General features: G+C 45.0%; 1 protein-coding gene across 2 annotated transcripts; it reads right to left on the reverse strand.

Moving 5' to 3' along the window:
- Positions 1-762: 762 nt before the first annotated feature.
- IL1RN (interleukin 1 receptor antagonist) lies at positions 763-17,632 on the reverse strand. 2 transcript variants are annotated; one of them, XM_055122577.1, is made up of 5 exons: positions 17,526-17,632; positions 6,160-6,211; positions 4,418-4,506; positions 3,256-3,368; positions 763-2,118 (listed from the first exon to the last, which is right to left on the reverse strand). In XM_055122577.1, exons 1-5 carry the CDS (start codon positions 17,533-17,535, stop codon positions 1,906-1,908), a joined length of 477 nt encoding a protein of 158 aa, XP_054978552.1. In that variant the 5' UTR covers positions 17,536-17,632; the 3' UTR covers positions 763-1,905. The 2 variants fall into 2 exon arrangements, with proteins under 2 accessions (XP_054978552.1, XP_004609311.2); XM_004609254.3 differs by lacking the exon at positions 17,526-17,632 and adding an exon at positions 8,577-8,631.
- Between the last annotated feature and the right edge of the window lie 1,128 nt (positions 17,633-18,760).

The following is an 18,760-nucleotide window of genomic DNA, read 5'->3' on the forward strand; positions in this document are numbered from 1 at the left end:
TTGGCTGCGTGCAAGGCAAACACCCTGTCTGCTGTGTTCTCACTCCAGTCCCTTGCTCGCGCTTTTCTTAAGGGCCAAAATGCATGATTTCTGATCCTGCCATTGCACACATGACATCTGGGATCATAACAGGCAGTGCCGCCTCTTAGGGTTGTGAGGTGGGAGGTATGGGGTGGGGGGCAGTGAACTAGCAGCCTCATGCATGTAAGGCAGGCACTGTCCCACTGAGCCACATTTCTGGGCCCTGAGGCTTTTTATCTTTAAGAAACTTCAGAGTGACAATGTATGGTGGCCTATGCCAAAGCAAAGAGCATTCCCTGAGCTCCCGTGGTCCCTGAATATACCAGCCACTGGCTGTCAGAGAAAGCATCTCTCTACTTCTTTCTTGGTTTGTTCCCCCTGTCTAGGGACCCTTTCACACAAGCTTCTCCATCTGATGTGTTTGGAGCCTTATGTAAGTGGAATCACACTTGGAGTGCTGTGCATCATGATTGTAAGATTCATCCGTCTCATTGAGCTCAGCCGGCCATGGTTCATCCATTTTCTTTGCTGTCTTTGCTCTGAGAACAAAAATGATTTATGTTTTCATTCCCATGACGGGCATTTGTGTTGTTTCTGGTTGGGTGCTATCGTGGATGATGGAGCATGGCGTGGATAATGCCATGTACCTTCCCAGAAGGGGAAGAGTGAGACAGGGAGAATGAAGCCTGAGGAAGGAAAGGAAAGAGAAGCCAGAGGGAGTGGGCCTGGGCCTAGGCCAGAAAAAGTTCTCTCCATTTCCTGGTACTCCAAGCCCCCAGCCCCCAGGCTATGGGCACAACCAGCAAAGTCGATGAATGTTCAAGGTTTTATTGTAAAACAGAGTTGAAATCACGTGGATTTCACTTACATGGACAACAGACATTCACTGAACACCTGCCAGGCACCAGGCCCCATGGAGGCTCTCAGCCTCCTGCTCTCAGGATCTTGCCATCTGGTGCAGAGAAGACAGAGGCGTCGCCATCTTCCATGCAACTTATAAAGTGCCACCAGGGCCAACAATGAGGAACAGAGCATCCCTCCTGGGCCATGAAGGAGGAAAAGGCCCAGAGCCACAGCTGTTCTCTGGGTGGGTTCTGGAGCAGCCTTGGAGTGAGGGAGGTGTCTGAAGAGGGTCAGTACAACTGCCACAGGAAGCTGACCAGCTGGAGTGAACATGGTGTGCCAGGCCTGGGCAGTGGGGTCAGGTGTGCAGGAAACAGAACATGTGGGCACCAATAGAGGACAGTTTTTCCATTTTTACAGGCATGACAAAAGCCAGACAGAAAAATGAAAAGGGAGACTTGTTTTCAAAAGTAAGACAGGAAACTTTTCTCCTGCAATCCCCCTTCAGAGAGAACGTACTTTCCGAAGGCAGGCCTTACTTTTGCCTGGATTTAAGTTGGCTTAACTTCAAAAATTTCCATGAAACCCTCATTTCCCATTTTTCTCAAAGGCTCTAAAAATCTTTCCTCAAGGAGCAGCATCAATTTGCACAACTAGGTGATGTGGGTGACACAAGGTGTGGTGGGGGGAGTGATGAGTGACGTTGGGATCTGGGGTGTGGACACTACGGCAAGGTGCAGGAAACCCAGAGGCAACAGAATTGACCTGTGGCCTGGGTTTCACCCTGAAGGCACAGGCCTTCAGGGTTCTGAACTGCCACCAGATTGGGTCTATGTTTGGGAGGCAGCCTGGAAGATGGTTAGCTGAGGATGCGAGAGACAGAGACATGTTTCCAGGGCTCTTGTCCCTCCTTTGGTGGCTCCACCTCACCAAGGCTGTTCCTCAGAGCTTGTGAGAGCGCAGGAGACCCCGAACAGGAGGACAGAGGCAGTCTCTAGAGTCATTAGTGGCTGGAGTGGGAGAGGGGAGTGGGCAGTGCTATTACTCCTGCTGGAAGTAGAACTTGGTGACTTTGATGGCCGCATCGGGTGTGTTGGTGAGGCTGACAGGTCGGTCGGCCTCCAGCGCCGTGCAGAGATACCAGCCTGGGCAGGCCACTGACTCAAAGCTGGTGGTGGGGCCGTTGTCTGAGCGGATGAAGGTGAAGCGCTTGTCCTGCTCATTGTTCTTGCTCAGGTCAGTGATGTCAACAGGCTGGAGGTTGAGAGATGAGGGAATAAGAGCTGAGGAGCTGAGCAGACATCTCTGCACCTCACCTTGACATAGGCCTTCAGCTGGCCTCAAGCGAGTGCTAGAGAGAGGCTGACCCGGAGATCCCAGTGGGAGCCATGTCAGCTGACCCCCATCTCTTAGGCAGTAACGACACAAAGCAACTGTCTCATTGTCGCTTTTTGGCTTTGGGAAATCTGGGCATTCTAGTCACAGGCAAATAGGTTGAGTATATGACACTGTAAACAGAGGCCCAGGCCTGTGAAGGCTTCCCTTTGCCATGTTCTGTGCCTTGGAGGAGAGGGATGGAAGAGGATATTGGCAGGACATTGTGGTCATTCACTGTACAACATACAATGTTCTGGCCAGGCCATATCTTCATATATCGGCATCCCCCAAACAAGTGTTCTATCTGTGGATGAAGGTTCATGTTGTGGTTGTTCATATTGGAATCAAAATCTTATCCAATAAGGCCCTGAGACAAAGTCATCCTCTCTTAGGACTGGTAGCCTATTAGATAATAGAGAATCCAGGAGAATGGGGTCCAGGATGGATCCCCAACTTGGGGTTTGAAAAGATAAGGATTGGCAGAGAAAGGCAGAAAGGCTAGCAATGTTGGCATTACTATGTCATTGCTGGATCATGAGGGCAAGTCTAAGAAGGTTTGAAGCCCTTGGGAGAGAGGGTCACGGGGAGACTTGAGATCCCAGGTCCTTAAGTGAAGTCAGATTTCTGAGTTCACATTCTGTATGGTCCCCTCCTTCATTGAGCCATATGACTGGTTTTTGCCCATGGGGTGCAAATAAAAGTTTAATAAGTGTTTCCACACTTAGGATGGGTTTTGGGGGGAAGATGCCCCTTGGAGCCAGTAGCCTGGTTGAAAGGAAGCTCAAGGTAATTAGGAGTCTCCATGAGTCTGGAGGATGAAAAACCATCTGGGAGACTCCAGCACCCTCTCCAGCACCTGCTGAGTCCACACTGTAGGAGTGATCCCAGCAACGCTAAGTGGAACAGAATTGCCCAGCAAATCCTTGTCTACTCACAGAATGTTGGGAAAGAATATGCTGTGGTTGCCTTAAGCTACTGGGGCTTGGGCAGTTACTTTCTGAGTGAGGTCCTTACCTCCAACTGGAGCTTCATCTCATCACCAGACTTGACACAAGACAGACACAGCTTCCCCTCGTGGATCCCCAGGAACACAGTATGAGGCTCAATAGGCACCACATCTATCTTCTCTGGGGAAGAGCAAAGGAATAGGTCAGATGCAGAGAAAATGAGTCAACCTGAATTTTTTTCCTGGGGAACTTCTGTCTCCCTAATTAAAGCCAGTTCAGCAGGACAATGCAGCACCTTCTTGCAGATATCCAAATAGCAGATAAATGCACATGCACCATCTAGCTGCTCCTTGAGGACCAAACTGCCTAGATTCTGTCCTATGTGATTTCAGTCCTTTCCTCACTCCCACAAAATACCTGTGCTCCAGGTCAGTAGACAAGCTGCCCATGGATGAAAGACTAATATCCCAGGTCATGAGTGGGGGTCCCAGGACTTGGTCCACATAATCTGGCTGTCTGTGAGCCTGCCTTTCACCTGGGGATCTCATCTCCACTTGTAGCTGTGAAAGATCTCAGCTTCTCTCTCCTTCTGAGTTTCATTAGAATTACCAGAACAGGAAACACAGATTTCACTCTCTTTCAGAGAGAGGCCACGGTCGAGTTAGGGAAGAAAACTGAGGGTGGGGCAGAGTGGGGAGATAGGGAGTTGGAGACAATGCCCATCCTGCCAGCAAGAACATAAAAAAATTCTAGAAGGCTAGGGCAAAAAAAGAATCTCACATCACTTATCCAAATGCCCTCATTTTATTAATGGAGTGAGAGGGTAAAGCATTCCAAGTTCATCCAGCCCATTCCAAACACCAACCAGAATCTCAATATGGCAGATACATGTTGAGTATGAGTCAAGATTTGAACAATAGGAACAGGTACAGGGGGCAGAAGGGGTCTATCTCTGAACCCCATGTCCCAATGCTGGGCCTGAGACCGCCGTGCTATATGTGTGGTAGTGAAGTGAAGTGTGAAGTATCTCCCATCACTCTGTGAAGTGTGATAGTATCTCCCATCCTGGACTCTGCCCCTCCCTGCCTTCTTGAGCTTGTCCTCCAGTGTGCCCTCCAGTGGGTCAGACTTCTGCAGCTTCAAAACTTGACCACATAAATTCAAAGGATATGAGAACAGCAGCAAAGAGACCCCATGCCTACACATCATCATTCCCAGCAACCACTCACCTTCCAATTCAGTATTGGACCCTTGCAAGTATCCAGCCACTAGTTGGTTATTCCTCAGGTAGAATGTCTTCTGGTTGATATCCCAGATTCTGAAAAGCAAAGGACTCTGCTGTAATAGACCCCTGCTGTGGGCCTGGCCCTGTGCTCAGTTGTTGTTGAATGTGCCTCCTCCTTTCTGCCAAAGGTGTGGTCTTCTGGTTTACCAATGGCATGGAGGAGGAGGAGGAGGAAGAGGAGGAGGATGACACTGGTGAAGAGCCAGTCTCAATCCCACAACTAATGGGTGGTGTACCCATAATACACTCTTCTCTTTACCTCCCCCTATCATCTTAGGACAAGGCCACATAAGTGGAACACCCTCCAGTAGGATTCTCAGAGGGCATCGAGTCTCTCTTTCCACTGTCTAATATGGTAGCTCCCACCACTTATGGTTGTCCCCCTCTTGCTATATGGCACAACCTAGCCTCTCTCAGTTCACTCTATTTCTTAAAACTTAAAATGTAAATTTAGAACCACAGGATACCAGTGGCCAACACAGCAGAGTGTCAGATGCATCCAGGGACACTCCAAGCTTTAGATTCTTGTCCCCAGAGTCTCTCGTCCATCACCCAGTGAGCTGTTTCTGGCACCCTGTCTTGTGTGTGTGTGTGTGTGTGTGTGTGTGTGTGTGTGTGTGTGTGTGTGTAAGGGCCCTGGACTGAGATCAGGGCTTGCAGCTGTGGAGAAGGTGAGCAGAGAGTTCAGGATATGCCCTCTCCACTCCCTGATGCCTACTAAAGCAGGCTTGGACTTGGGCCCTTGTCCTTCTCTGTGAAGTGTGGCCAAGGACACTGACCATGCCAAGAGGCTGGAAAGTGAACACGAGGTGGACAAGGGGTGATCAGGTGATCTCATCACTTCTCCCTACCTCATTCTGTGATTACTTTTAGTTCCTGGACCAGTGTGAGGCTCAATTTTCCTTACTAGAACCCTCTAGAGGCAGCTCTTGGGCTTATTGTGATGAACGGCAGCTCCCATCTTTGATTGGATGCACAAACAAATATAAGTACACACTCACAAGGACGCACACATGCACTTATACGTATTCATGCAGGTACATATGCAAGCACCTGATCAACTGCCTCAAGCCAGTGAAACTCTGAGATGCCAAATGAAAGGACTCAAATATGACTTTAGCCCTGGGGCATCCATGACAGAGGGAACATAGAGAGGGTTCTCTAACCAACTCCACAGCCCGTCATTTCCACTACTATCAGCAGTGGTGAAATCATTCTCCCAAAGCTCCTTGCCCTGTTTGAAATAATCATGATAGTTTCCCTGTACCTTACAGTTCAGAGAACACTCTGCGGTTATACATTAGCCCCTTCTGGTAGGCAGAGAGCCAGGCTGTGCTTTCTCAGCCAGATGAGAAAACCAGGTATACCTACACCAAAGGCACTGTCCAAAACCAGTCCTGGACTTTTGCAATTGGTTCTGTGTCACTGTCTCCTCCTGGCTAGGCCCATATCTCAGAAAGTGTCCAGGGTCAGTCAGTCACTGAGTTGTCTGAGTCCCTGGACAAGTAAGGAGATGCTCCAGCCAAGCTTGGAATGTCTGGAATGCTTTAAAATGAAGACCTGAAGACCACGATGGGATGTGGCAGTCCCTTCCTTCAACAACAGACCCAAAGCTACAGTAGCCCCCGGGAGCTGCACTGGAGAGTCTTCCTCACCGCTTTCTCCCCCACCTCCTCACCACCTTACCTGAAGGCCTGCATCTTGCACAGTCTCTTCCCTGTGGGGTGGCAGTCTGCCTCTGAATGAAACAGGAAAAGGAAGAGCGCAATCAGGTGACTGTAGTTCTTGCGGATGTTCATCCTGTGAACCTCAACAAGGCAAGGGTGACTGCCATGGCAGGTCCAGAAGAGCAGCTTTTAAAAAGAGGCACGCTAGTGAACTTGCCCTTTTTTGAGAAGTGGAAATGACCCAAACCAGAGACATTTCCAAAAACGGAATGCTGCTGTCACTTTCAAGCCTTTAGAGTGTTGCAATAGGATGTTGTAACTGATTTCTCTCCCCTCCTTCACTGTGCAATTTCCTCAAAGTTCCATTTCCCCTTGAATGGGTTCCTGGGAAAAAAAGGGCAGGGTGAAAAGCCAACTCTCCCCTCTGCCTGCAGGGACCCTGAGACTGTGGGCTGACCTTTACAGAGTCAAGTTTTGAGCAGAAATGTCAATGTGTACCCACACCACGTGGTTAAAGCCAAGGGTAAGGCTTCCAACACAGGGAACAGTCAGCTGTCACAAGGTGTTCCTGGAAAGAGGGACAAACCTGCAGGACTCCTGAGTGGGGGCTGGCAAACACTCTGTGAAGGACCAGTCAGTAAACATTCTAGCACCATGATGACTTGAGTCTCCTGTCACCACTTTGACATACTGGTGGACAATCCGTAATAAAATATGCAGTGTTTTTGTTCCAATATAACCTCTATTTACAAACCCAGTAAGTGGGCAAGTGGTCTGAAGCTTTACTACTTCCAGAACACTGGAAATTTGAAGCCACTGCCCCTGTTCCTGCAGTTCATCCTGGAAAGTGGCTGAAGGCAGCACAGGGCCAGACTGGGGTTCTCATCCCGTCTGAGTCTCTTGTCACTTCATTCATTCAAGTCCCTGACTCTGCCTCTTCACGCTAATCTCATGTGGTGAGCTGGACTATCTTCCTCACATGTGCAAGGAAGGAAGCAAGGAGACAAAAGAGGAAGGGAAGGGAAAAGGAAGCCAGACAGGCAGAAGGGAGAGAGGCAAGGAGAAAATGTTCCCTAGTGAGCACTTATGAACCTTAGCTTCCTTCCTGACTGCATCCTAGACAGTTATACAGAGTAAGCACACTCCCTTTTTTGGATAGAAAAATGGTGGAGAGTGTCTACCAGATCTGTAGTAGTGTGGGAATATCGAACACTAGTGCAGAAGCATTCATTATGGCGTACATTGTGGCAACTTGCATAGTCATCCACTTGCACCCTAACACTGTCTTGAAAAAAAAAAAAAAAAACGAAGAAAGATCCAGAAGTGGTACGGCCTGGCCCACAGTCACCCAACTTGTCAATAGCAAAGGTATTTCCAGGAATCCAGACTGACTCCCAAGAATCACCCTGATGCTGTCATTGGTCTTGATCAGACTGACTTTATTGCCAATTAACCAATCTGGGTTTGGGTTTGAAGGAAGGTAAAATCTCCAAGGAAGAAGGCATGAATCTCCCAATCCCTGAAGAAGTTCCTTTTTCAGAGCAAATGAAATATTCTGAAAAAAAGAATGTATCATGCCCCTGGGAGTTTGCTTTGAAGGGAAAAATGGCACAAAGATATATACATGATCAAGCTGTGTCATTTTAAAGTAGCCAAGACCCTCTCTGGAACACACGAAGAGAACATAGAGACCTACTCTGAAGGTCAGTGAAGTATTTTATTTTACCTTGTTTTTATTGAAAGAGTCTCTTGCCCGCATGCCTGGCTGTCTTCCCTGGGGCCCCTCTGAGGGGGTGAGCTTCAGCTTCCCTCCCTGTCCTGAGCAGAGCTCCGGTGGCTGAAGACCTCCGGAGCCTAGCCACAGCCATGCTCAAGGCCCCTCTCCACATGTTTGGACGAGCCTCATGAATGAAGGTACCGGCAGAGGAGCCCTGGTGTATGGGATCCTGGGGTGAGACCTCCAAGCCTGCTCGGATCGGGACTGGGCCTCTTCAGCCCAGATTTCCCATTTTCCAGTAGGTAGGCAGTCACACTCAGGGACTGCCCCAGCGCCATATAATCCTACCAATGGCCAACATCCAGAGACTTAAAACCAAGCTCCTGGAAGACATCTTATAGCCTACTTCTCTCTCTGGGAGAACCTGGCAAGCTACTGAGAGTTTTCTGCCCACAGGGGAAAGCCTCACAAACTTCCCATGGTGTATTCATATGCTAAAACCAGTAACAATGCTGGGTTTCATTCCCCTGACCCTGAAAGATCTTCCAATGCGCCATAGTTAGGAAGGACAAGTAAAGAGAGGCTTCTAAAATCTCAGGGCTAGGATGAATGAAGATGTTATTGAGACTGCTCAAGATATTCGATGATCAGCGGGATGATGATGATGATGATGATGATGATTTATTGAAAGCTGACCAATGGAGGTGATGCATACCAACCTGTTTGTTACCTGTCAACTAAGCAGAATTTGCTGAGTTGGAGGTTGTACTTCCTGGAAAATTTATGAATCATCAGGTATAATTTGCTCATCAGACCTGTTAAAAGGGAAGGCAATATCCACTCCATGGTGATAAGCTTACTCTTACTGTCTCTATTATGCTACTTCTGGAAACTGTCCTCAAATGTTAAAGCAGGATTCCTCGAAAAGAAAAGAAAAGAAAAGAAAAGAAAAGAAAAGAAAAGAAAAGAAAAGAAAAGAAGAGAAGAGAAGAGAAGAGAAGAGAAGAGAAGAGAAGAGAAGAGAAGAGAAGAGAAGAGAAGAGAAGAGAAAAGAAAAGAAAAGAAAAGAAAAGAAAAGAAAAGAAAAGAAAACCCTCAAGGACCAAAAGAGAGAAGAAACTTTCCACAGCAAGACAGAGGAGCTCCTGACAGCCTCCTAGTCAAGGCACCACCTAGCCTGTCATCCTGGGTGAATGTCCTTCTGTCCCCAACCTAAAATCAGAATAGCAGAAACCCTAGTTATTTTCTCATTCTACCCACCCCAGGAAAGAAGAAAAGAGAGAGAGAAAGAAAGAAAGAAAGAAAGAAAGAAAGAAAGAAAGAAAGAAAGAAAGAAAGAAAGAAAGAAAGAAAGAAAGAAGGAAGGAAGGAAGGAAGGAAGGAAGGAAGGAAGGAAGGAAGGAAGGAAGGAAGGAAGGAAGGAAGGAAGGAAGGAAGGAAGGAAGGAAGGAAGAAGAGAAAGAAGGAAGGAAATTCTCAAGAGTATCATCGAGTATCATGCTGCTTAGAGTCAGTCAGAGGGATAGATACAAAATGATCTTTCTCATTTATCTTTCTAAATTTAGACTTTCCCCATTTAGTCACAGGTCTGTACTCTTTCCACACAGAGCATAGAAAATTGCCCCTTGGGCTCTTGAGGAGAGGGAGCCCCTGGAGTCTGGCCATGAAATTGGACCCACCTGGTATATACTGCTACTAACTAGCTGGAATCCTTGCTTGAGGTGCCAGAGCACTCCTGGTCGCAGCCATTATCTGGTACACAAGCTAATGCTAGAAGTTTTGTCCTGGGTTGCTATGAGAGCTGAGGTACTGCACATGATGTCCTTGGCCGGAAAAACAGTGCTTGCATAGTTTCTCCACACTGGGTGGGGATTACACTGTGGTTGGAACCCAGTCAGCCCAGACCTGGACTCTGGACACTCTTATTCATTCCATATTCAAGAGAAACCCTCATTCCCTATTCACAGGGAAGAAAGAAAAGGGAGAGGACTATCTCCATCCCTTTCCTTATGCTTGTGGCTACAATACAACTTTTGATTCTATCTTGTCAAAAACCAGTTGATGTTCCTGTGAGTTCTGCCCAGGGGAAATCTCTGTATCCTCAGTTCTTGGTGCTCAGTCCCTACTCCCCTTTCTGAATTAATAAAGGACCAAGATGCCTTAAAAGGGAAACATGACAAACCGGTTAAGTCCACATGCTGGGAGCAACGCAGAACAAGCTGTATGGAGACAGCATGGGGACTGTCTGGCAAAAGATGGCACCTGCTACTCAGAACTTGTTCAACTAATGGAGTTGTGTCTCCACTGTCACTTATTATTATTGATATAATAATATATTACTTCTTTCTAAATTAGAATTTAGAAAATGCTCCCGGAAGCATTGTGGCTGCATGACATCTGATAGCCTAGTTCTCCCTCTTGGAGAACTTGGCAAGCTACCGAGAGTTTACTGCCCACACAAGAGAGCCTGGCAAGCTCTCTGTGGCATATTCGTATGCCAATTACAGGAACAATGATGGATCTCATTCCCCTGATCATGAAGAGCCCTAATGTGGCACCATTGGGAAGAATGAGTAAAGAGAGGCTGCTAAAGTCTCAGGGCTAGGATAAATGGAGATGTACTGGGCCCGCTCAAGCAAATCATTGATCAATGCGATGACAGTGTACACATACCTTTTGGAGAGCCCGGCAAGCTACCGAGAGTATCCCACCCGCACGGGCAGAGCCTGGCAAGCTCCCCGTAGCATATTGGATATGTCAAAAACAGTAACAATAGGTCTCATTCTCCTGACCTTAAAGAGCCTTCAATCGTTGGGAAAGACGAGTAAGGACAGGCTCTAAAATCTCAGGGCTGAGAGGAATACAGACGTTACTGGTGTCCGCTCGAGTAAATCGACGAACAATGGGATGACAGTGACAGTCACAGTGATCATGAATCATGAATCATGAAAATTCGTGATATAATATTTTATTTTCACTTACTATGTCGGTGTCTTTCCATTTCAGGAGCTCCATTTGGTTCCTTGTTGGGATAGGTTTTAGTTTTCTGCCAAAATCATCATTCTTGTCTTTTAAATCCTCAAACAGGTAATTCATGGTTCTTGTAAAGTCTTCCCCAGGTAACACCATAACTGAAACCCCACTTTTTGTCTGTCTTTTTTCTGTATTGTCTGTTTTTTCTCTGGCACATAGGTTGTCTTGCAAACAGCCTAAATATTATTGCTTACTGAATACTGCAGAACAAGACCTGTAAAGATCACTTAATGCTTTGAGGGATGTTCTGTTTACCTAGAGACACTTGTATCTCCCTGCTAGTGGCCAAGGGCACTTTCTCCAAAAAAACCTTAAAATAATATTCAGAACTAGACTCATCACTGTTGACTCCTACACTTCAGGTTTCCTCCTAACATTTGACACACACCCTGGGATGCTTTACTGTAACTTTCTTCTCAGTGAAAGCAAAAGTACAAATTTGTTCACCCTGCTACCCCCAAGCCTCTTAAGTCTGCCTCAAGCTCAACTACAGCCTTGAAACCAGCAAATGCTCCAGTGAAAAGGCCCCCAGTGCTCAGCTTTGCTTCTCTGGCACCCTGAGGATCTTCCAAGCCTTGGTTCTCCTTGGAACCAAGAAGAACCTTAGGGTAGAAGAAGTGACTGGAAATTGGGGCAAGAAGCAGAAAAGGCAGAGCCTTTAATGCCACCCTCAGGCACAAAAAGGGTTTGCTATTTTTAGAGAAGAATGAGTTACAGAGGGACCTGGTCAAACTTGCTAATTTAAATTCCTTTAATCATCTGGGGGTCCGTAGACAGATGGATTGTGGTTTGGGTTGACTGGGTCTACAGGCAGGGCAGTGCTGTGCTGGAGAGTGACCGCCCAGTTTCCAGAACACTGTTCTGACATGAGACATCCGCCTACTCTGATGTAAACAATTACTCTCACTGCAGATGATTCCAAGCCACTGGCATGCCGTCACTTGTATGCAGAGCTGCGAAGAGATGTGTACCATGGCTCTCACTGGTTCCAATACGCCCCACAAAGATAAGGAGGACTGACTACTTTTCATCCTTTCCAAAGAAAACTCATCCCATTTTCCATTCCCCTTCTCCTTCTTCCTCCATCTGAATATGTCTCCTCACAGGTTCTATCCTCTGAATGTTCCTCCTCACAGGTTCTAACCTTGCCAGTCAACCCAGTTTGTCAGAATACTTTAATGGACCTTAGTATGGCCATATTTGCTGTGCCTCACGGAGCTGTTTGGGATCATCTGACAGCATTGGTACTAAATATGTGAGCAGCTGGCACTGGCTGTGCTTTATAAATAATGGTGATTTTAATGTGATTTTTATATACTCCAGGCAGCTCTTAATGTTGCCTAAAGGTTGTACTGCCCAGTGCACAATGTGGGTGGTCTCATCATCTAAAATAGGTAAATGTTTACTGAGATGATGGTGCAAAGACCCTGTCACTGTCACTGTCATCCCATTGCTCATCGATTTGCTCGAGTGAGCACCAGTATATGTCTCCATTGTGAGACTTGTTGTTACTGTTTTTGGTGTATCAAATATGCCATGGGCAGCTTGCCAGGCTCTGCTCTGTGGGCAGGATACTCTAGATAGCTTGCCGGGCTCTCTGAGAGGGATGGAGGAATTGGATCTGGGTCGGCTGTGTGCAAGGCAAATGCCCTACCTGCTGTGCTATCGCTCCAGCCCGCAAAGACCCTAAAATGGGTAAATATATTTGTACAAAGGGAAAGAAGGACAAGTCCCATTAGATGGCTTCCCTTTGCCCATCTCTATCAGCCCAACCGTACTAGGTAGCAAGTCAAATTAGTCAATTTAACCAAATCTAGCAGTTCATGGAAAGGTTCCTATAACAGCAGTTCACATTTGGAGGCAGGAGTTTACCCAAACATCTCTGCTCACCAAGCAGCAGTCAACAAAATGACTATGTTCTCCTGGCTGATGGAGAACATTGTGGATGAAGTAACATATGGTTACTTTATAGGGACCCTGCGCTCTTCCTAGGACTACATGGCAAACTTGTTCTGAATCCTTTCTGAGCCTCAGCATTATCTAAGATGGGGTTTTGCTCCAGCACTTTCTAGGTTTGATAGAGATCTGCATTGAAAGCCACTATTTATCAAGTTAGCATGCATTTGCAAAGGTACATGTTTCCTCTTGTGTTTTTGGCTTTGATTATTTACTTTAAAACTCTACTTCTCCATAGACAGAAGGTGAAGGAAATGGTCAGAGACCCGGGAAAGGGGGCAAATGTGCTTCCTGTGTGCTGTGCTTCAGACTTTTGAGTTCTATACTCCTAGAGATATTCTCTGCTCCTCACAACAGCTATGCACAGTGATTTTATTCATTTAACTTTAATGATGTGATTTTCATACATAACTTTGTATTCTAAGATACTAAATATACTCAGAAAAATCATATACTGACTTTGTATACTAAGCAACCAAGGCTAAGAAAGATTAAATCATTCACTCCAGGTCCTGGCTGAGGTAGAACTCAAACCTGACTTCTTCCTTTTCTGCTTCATCACACAGTTAAATGAAATGAGAATTGTTTATTTTTATGTTGTTTCTTTTAGTTTTAATTCACATTATATAGTAATTCACATTATATAGTAATGAATTACTACAGACTTTCTTGAACATTTAATTTTTTTTTAAATAAGAATTAAATGACTCTAATACCATACTTAGTTTAGAGAGAAAATACTTTGACTGATTATGAACAATGGTAGACAATTGTCTGGGCATTTCTAGGAGTTTCCAAGTTTCAGTCTTGAAAGTTCTACATCCCGGGAAACCTCTCAGCTACTAGAAAATGGAGATAAATGTACACTTTACAATATGAATCCTTAAAATAAGAATGCAACATAAGGTGGCAAAATCTGACACAAATATCAGGCACAGTCATTTACCAGTCACTGAACCTTACTATTTAGCCTGCTTGCAGTAATAGAGGCACGATTGACTTTATTAAACAAATAAATAGATTAAAGCACACAATAATGGCCCCAAACATTAGTTAGTCTTCCTCTCAATTAAACAGGCCATAACAGATACAGTGTTTCTCTATCAGGCTTCTTCCAATTAAGTTAATTTTTAATTAAAACTTTTATATTTTATGTCCTCCAATTATATAATCAAGACCTGGTCAATATCTACCATGTTTATATTTTAAGAAACAAGAATTATTTCCTAATTCTTTTCAAGAATATTTTCAAGGGACCAGAGAGATAGTGAAGGAGTTAAGATGCTTGCCTTATATGCAGCTTCCCTCAGATTAAATCCTGGCACCACATATGGGTCCCTTGGAGTAGTAAATCCTGAGCACTTCCAGAAGCAAGCAAGAAAAAGAAGGAAAGAAGGAAAGAAAGAAAGAAAGAAAGAAAGAAAGAAAGAAAGAAAGAAAGAAAGAAAGAAAGAGAGAGAGAGAAAGAAAGAAAGAGAGAGAGAAAGAAAGAAAGAAAGAAAGAAAGAAAGAAAGAAAGAAAGAAAGAAAGAAAGAAAGAAAGAAAGAAAGAAAGAAAGAAAGAAAGAAAGAAAGAGAGAGAGAGAGAGGGAGGGAGGGAGGGAGGGAGGGAGGGGGAAAGAAGGAAGGAAGGAAGGGAGGGAGGGAGGGAGGGAGGGAGGTAGAAGGAAAGAAGGAGGGAGGGAGAAGGAAAGAAGGAAAGAAAAAGGGACCCAGCCACGGCAGCCAAAAATCTCTATAATTCAGCCACCGCCATGCTCATGGCTATTCTCCACATGCTCGGGCTGAGCCTCACCCATGACCCACGAGTGAACCTATTCCTGGACCGTGCGGTCACATTTGCTTCATACCACACCCCCTACCCATACTCCAAGAGTATCGCACCACATTTTATGGGGGTTCAAAGTAGGAGGCAATCAATCTTAGAAGGACATATTGTTTTTACAGATATCTATCTATCTATCTATCTATCTATCTATCTATCTATCTATCTATCTATCTATCTATCTATCTATCTATAAGCACACAAGGATCAACCTTTAACCACATGTTAGTGATCTCTTACAGAAATGCTTAATGGTCCCTGGCTAAAATACAACAATCTTCACACTCTTTCTCCTAAGGAAACTTTTTTGTAGCATTTTCAGCATTTTTCATTACAAACAATACAAAATAAATAATTTCAGCTCTGCTTTGAGACAGGGGTTGGGACTCAGGATGAAGACATCTGAAATATGGTGGTGGTAAGGTGCAATGGTGATGATATTGGTGTTTGAATATAAAATGTAATAAAATATTGTGAACTACTTTATAAAATAAAAAATAAATAAAGGATAAAAAGCAAGGAAGGGAGAGAGAAGGAATGAAAGAAAAAAAAGAAAGAAAGAAAGAAATAGAAAGAAAGAAAGAAAGAAAGAAAGAAAGAAAGAAAGAAAGAAAGAAAGAAAGAAAGAAAGAAAGAAAGAAAGAAAGAAAGAAAGGAGAAAGTAGGTTCTCAAGTCTATCATTGGGTATCATGCTGCTTAGAGTCAGTCAGAGGGATAGATACAGAATGATCTTTCTCATATGTGGAATAAAAAGAAATATAGTAAAGGCAAAAAATGGTTAAAGGGAACAGAACATGAGGACTAGCCTACAGAAGTGAGTTCACCACGGCAGGCTGAGTGGGGATTGAGGGAAGGGGTATCTGGTGGAGGGTAGCGGACACTGGTGGAGGGTATATGGTATTGGGACATTTTATGCATGAAACACCATCATTGATGGCACTATTAATATTGGTGCCTCAAATAAACTTTTTATAAAAAGGTTTTCCTGGGTTCCCCAAAATGGTTTGTTTTTTCATAATATTTTTCTTCTGCTTTTCCCTCTCCTTTATCTGTATACATATTCACCATAAGGTCCATCCTGTAGAGACGAGAGGAGATCATGCAAGCCAATCGACCTGTTCAAGGTACACACTTGGCAGTCCCACCTTCACCCTTGATCCTCTGTTGTCACTCTTTTAGTTCTTGATTTCTTCGTGGATTTTTCCCTGTTCTTTCTTCTAGAACCCATGGGGCTAGTACAGTTGGTAAAGTGTTTGCCTTGCAGATGGTTTGATCTCTGGCATCCCATATGATTCCCAAAGACCACTAGGAGTGAGTGATTCCTGTGTACAGGGATTCTTGAATCCCTGAGAACTGACAAGCGTAAACCCAAAACAAAACAAAAAAAAAGAATAGAACCCTAACTTTCTAATGGTACCTCCTGACAAGCTCTTGGTCTTGAATATGTGGTTTCTTCTCCCAGGAAACATGGTGTCTTCAGTAGACTTACATGCACTTGTCTCCAAAATTCAATCCAAATTCACACATTTATTTAGCAGGTGCTATACTGCACCTACTACATGTCAGCATTAAATATGTTAGAATAAATCATTTTCTGGTAGAAAAAATGCTTCACGTTATGTCACAGACTAGTTCCAATGATCTTCTTTACACATTTTTTAAAACATCCATAGGTTTTAGAAATGAGTTAACATTTTATCCTTCTGACAATAAATGTACCAAATCTCAATGGAGAAGGCTATGGATTTGCCGCCCATGCATGTGGTTTACAAAAGCTTCTCCCTTCATGATCTCATTCAGTGTCTGTGCCATGATAAAGTGGTTTGAGACTCCAGCTCCTCCCCTTTACCAACTGTCTGGCCTTGGTTGAATTACCTAAACTGTTTTTACTTCAGTTTCCTCTTCTAAAAGTGTGAACAGTACTTGTACTTCCTCACATGGTTATTTTGAAGGTTAAATGAGATAAACCATGTAGAGAACTCAGCAGAACATTAATAGTATGCTCTATAGAAGACTTAGCCATCATTGTGCGTCTGAAATCCTGAGCACTTTAGGCTTCCTCTTGCCATTGTGAAATGTGAGGTCCAGAAAGGAGACATATTTCACATCATAGAGGTCAACTCCAAATTTATAGTACAGTCTTTAGACTACTGATCTTAAGTTCTTTCCTGTACCCCACTTGTACCTTAATCAGAGGTTGCAAACTGGTAGGTTAAAACAACCTCGTTGGCTAAATTTTTATTTGTCCACTTTATTATTTGATTTATAATAAATACTACACATTAAAAATAAGAATATCTTCTTATTGAGAAAGGAGAGGTCTGGACATCTGGGTCTATATTTTCACATGACAACCATCTGATGGAACTAAGTACTGATAGTCGGGTCTCATTGGTAATTTTCCACAGTCCCTCCCCTTCCCTATTATCCCTGAGATCTTATGGCTAAACACCAGATTCTATCATATTTCTCACTGAGCACATATTGTTATTTCTCTCATTTGACAAAAATGCCCCTAATTTCCACTTTCTATCAACAGGAGAGAAGACCAGCAGAGTCCGCAAGAGCTTAGGTTTTTCTCACAGTCGATGTGCTTTCTCTGCTGGCCCATGTTCAACTGCTGGCCCAACAAGTATTGAGTTTTCTGCCACTCCCTCAGAATGTCTTCCTGGTCTTCTGGAAGACAGCTACCTCTGCAGCAGTCAGAACTCTCCCAGACAGGCCCAGACACTAGGACACTCACATTCTTGCCATTTCCCTGCAAGCCTGTTCTTCAGAGTGTGACACATTTGGTAAACTCTAGACATTTATCTCCTAGTTTTTCAGATGGAAAACAGGAGTGAAATAGCTTACCTAACGCCATGGAGAGTGTCCGACAGGATGCGTGACCTTCTGGTGTCTCCTGGACGCTGACTCCCGTTGAGCAGCTTTCTCTGCACCACCCGTCCCTTCTAGGGCAGAGCAGCTCCTGCTCTCCTGAATACCTGAGGAGAGGAAGAGGAGGAGCCGAGGTTGCCTTTCCCACACACCCATCCAGGGCTTGCCATCCTAAAGAGGTGGGCAGGCCCAGCTTCCAGAAAGGTGACTCATGCTAACAGGAGCTAAACTTGTTCTTATCGTCATAGCAGTGGAGGTCACATGAAAGGAACTGAGCTGGCTTAGTGAGCTGGCCTCGCTAGGCCCCCAAACACATGGCACATGTAGTTAGGCATCTGTCTATCCCATCAATCTGAATTGATATGTACATGGGTATTATTCCAAGAACCAAGGACCAATCAGGTAGGGCAGCACTGTCATTGTCTTTCATTCCGTTGTTCATCGATTTGCTCAAGCGGGTACCTGTAATGTCTCCATTTGTGAGATTTGTAGTTACTGTTTTTGGCATATCGAATACACCACGGGTAGCTTGCCAGGCTCTGCCGTGCGGGCGAGATACTCTCGGTAGTCTGCTGGGCTCTCTGAGAGGGGAGATAGGATTCCAGGATCCAAAATTCCATAATGTCCTCATTTTCCTAAATGAGGAAAGCATATAAGGAATGATTCAACAAAAACATGCTCTTCTTATAGTAAGAAGGGCTGGTGGGGAAATGAAATGCCTAATGCTTTTCAAGGGGCTTATGGGTAGAAGCACGTTTGGGGGCATGTGATTGGGAAGGTTTCTCTGAGGAGGTGTTGGCTGAGCAGAGACTTGTGTCATGTCTGGTGGGGGATGAATGATTCAGGTGGAGAAGGCTCTGAGGTGGCAATATTTGTAGCCCATCTGCGGATCATGAGAAGGCCTAGAGTAACAGGGTTTCCATATTCTCTTCCATTACCTTCAGGGCTTACTCCCTGGCCCACAAGATGAAACACTTCTCTCCCCACCTGTTTTGCAGCTCCCTGTGTTCTAAAATTTCTCCTCTTGAACACTCAGAGCGAACCTGCCCACTGGCTTAGTGCTTCTGAATCCTGACAGAAAGGATCAGGCAACTTGGGAGTCCTTGAAACCATCTGGCTAATGCCAAGGCAACAGGAAGTAATGGCAGAGGCAGGTGTCAGGTATCCTGAGAGCACTGGGTCTGCCTAGTTCTAGAACTAGTCGCTTGTGC

Source organism: Sorex araneus, chromosome X (assembly GCF_027595985.1).
Source record: "Sorex araneus isolate mSorAra2 chromosome X, mSorAra2.pri, whole genome shotgun sequence".
In the NCBI taxonomy this organism is placed as follows: domain Eukaryota; kingdom Metazoa; phylum Chordata; class Mammalia; order Eulipotyphla; family Soricidae; genus Sorex; species Sorex araneus.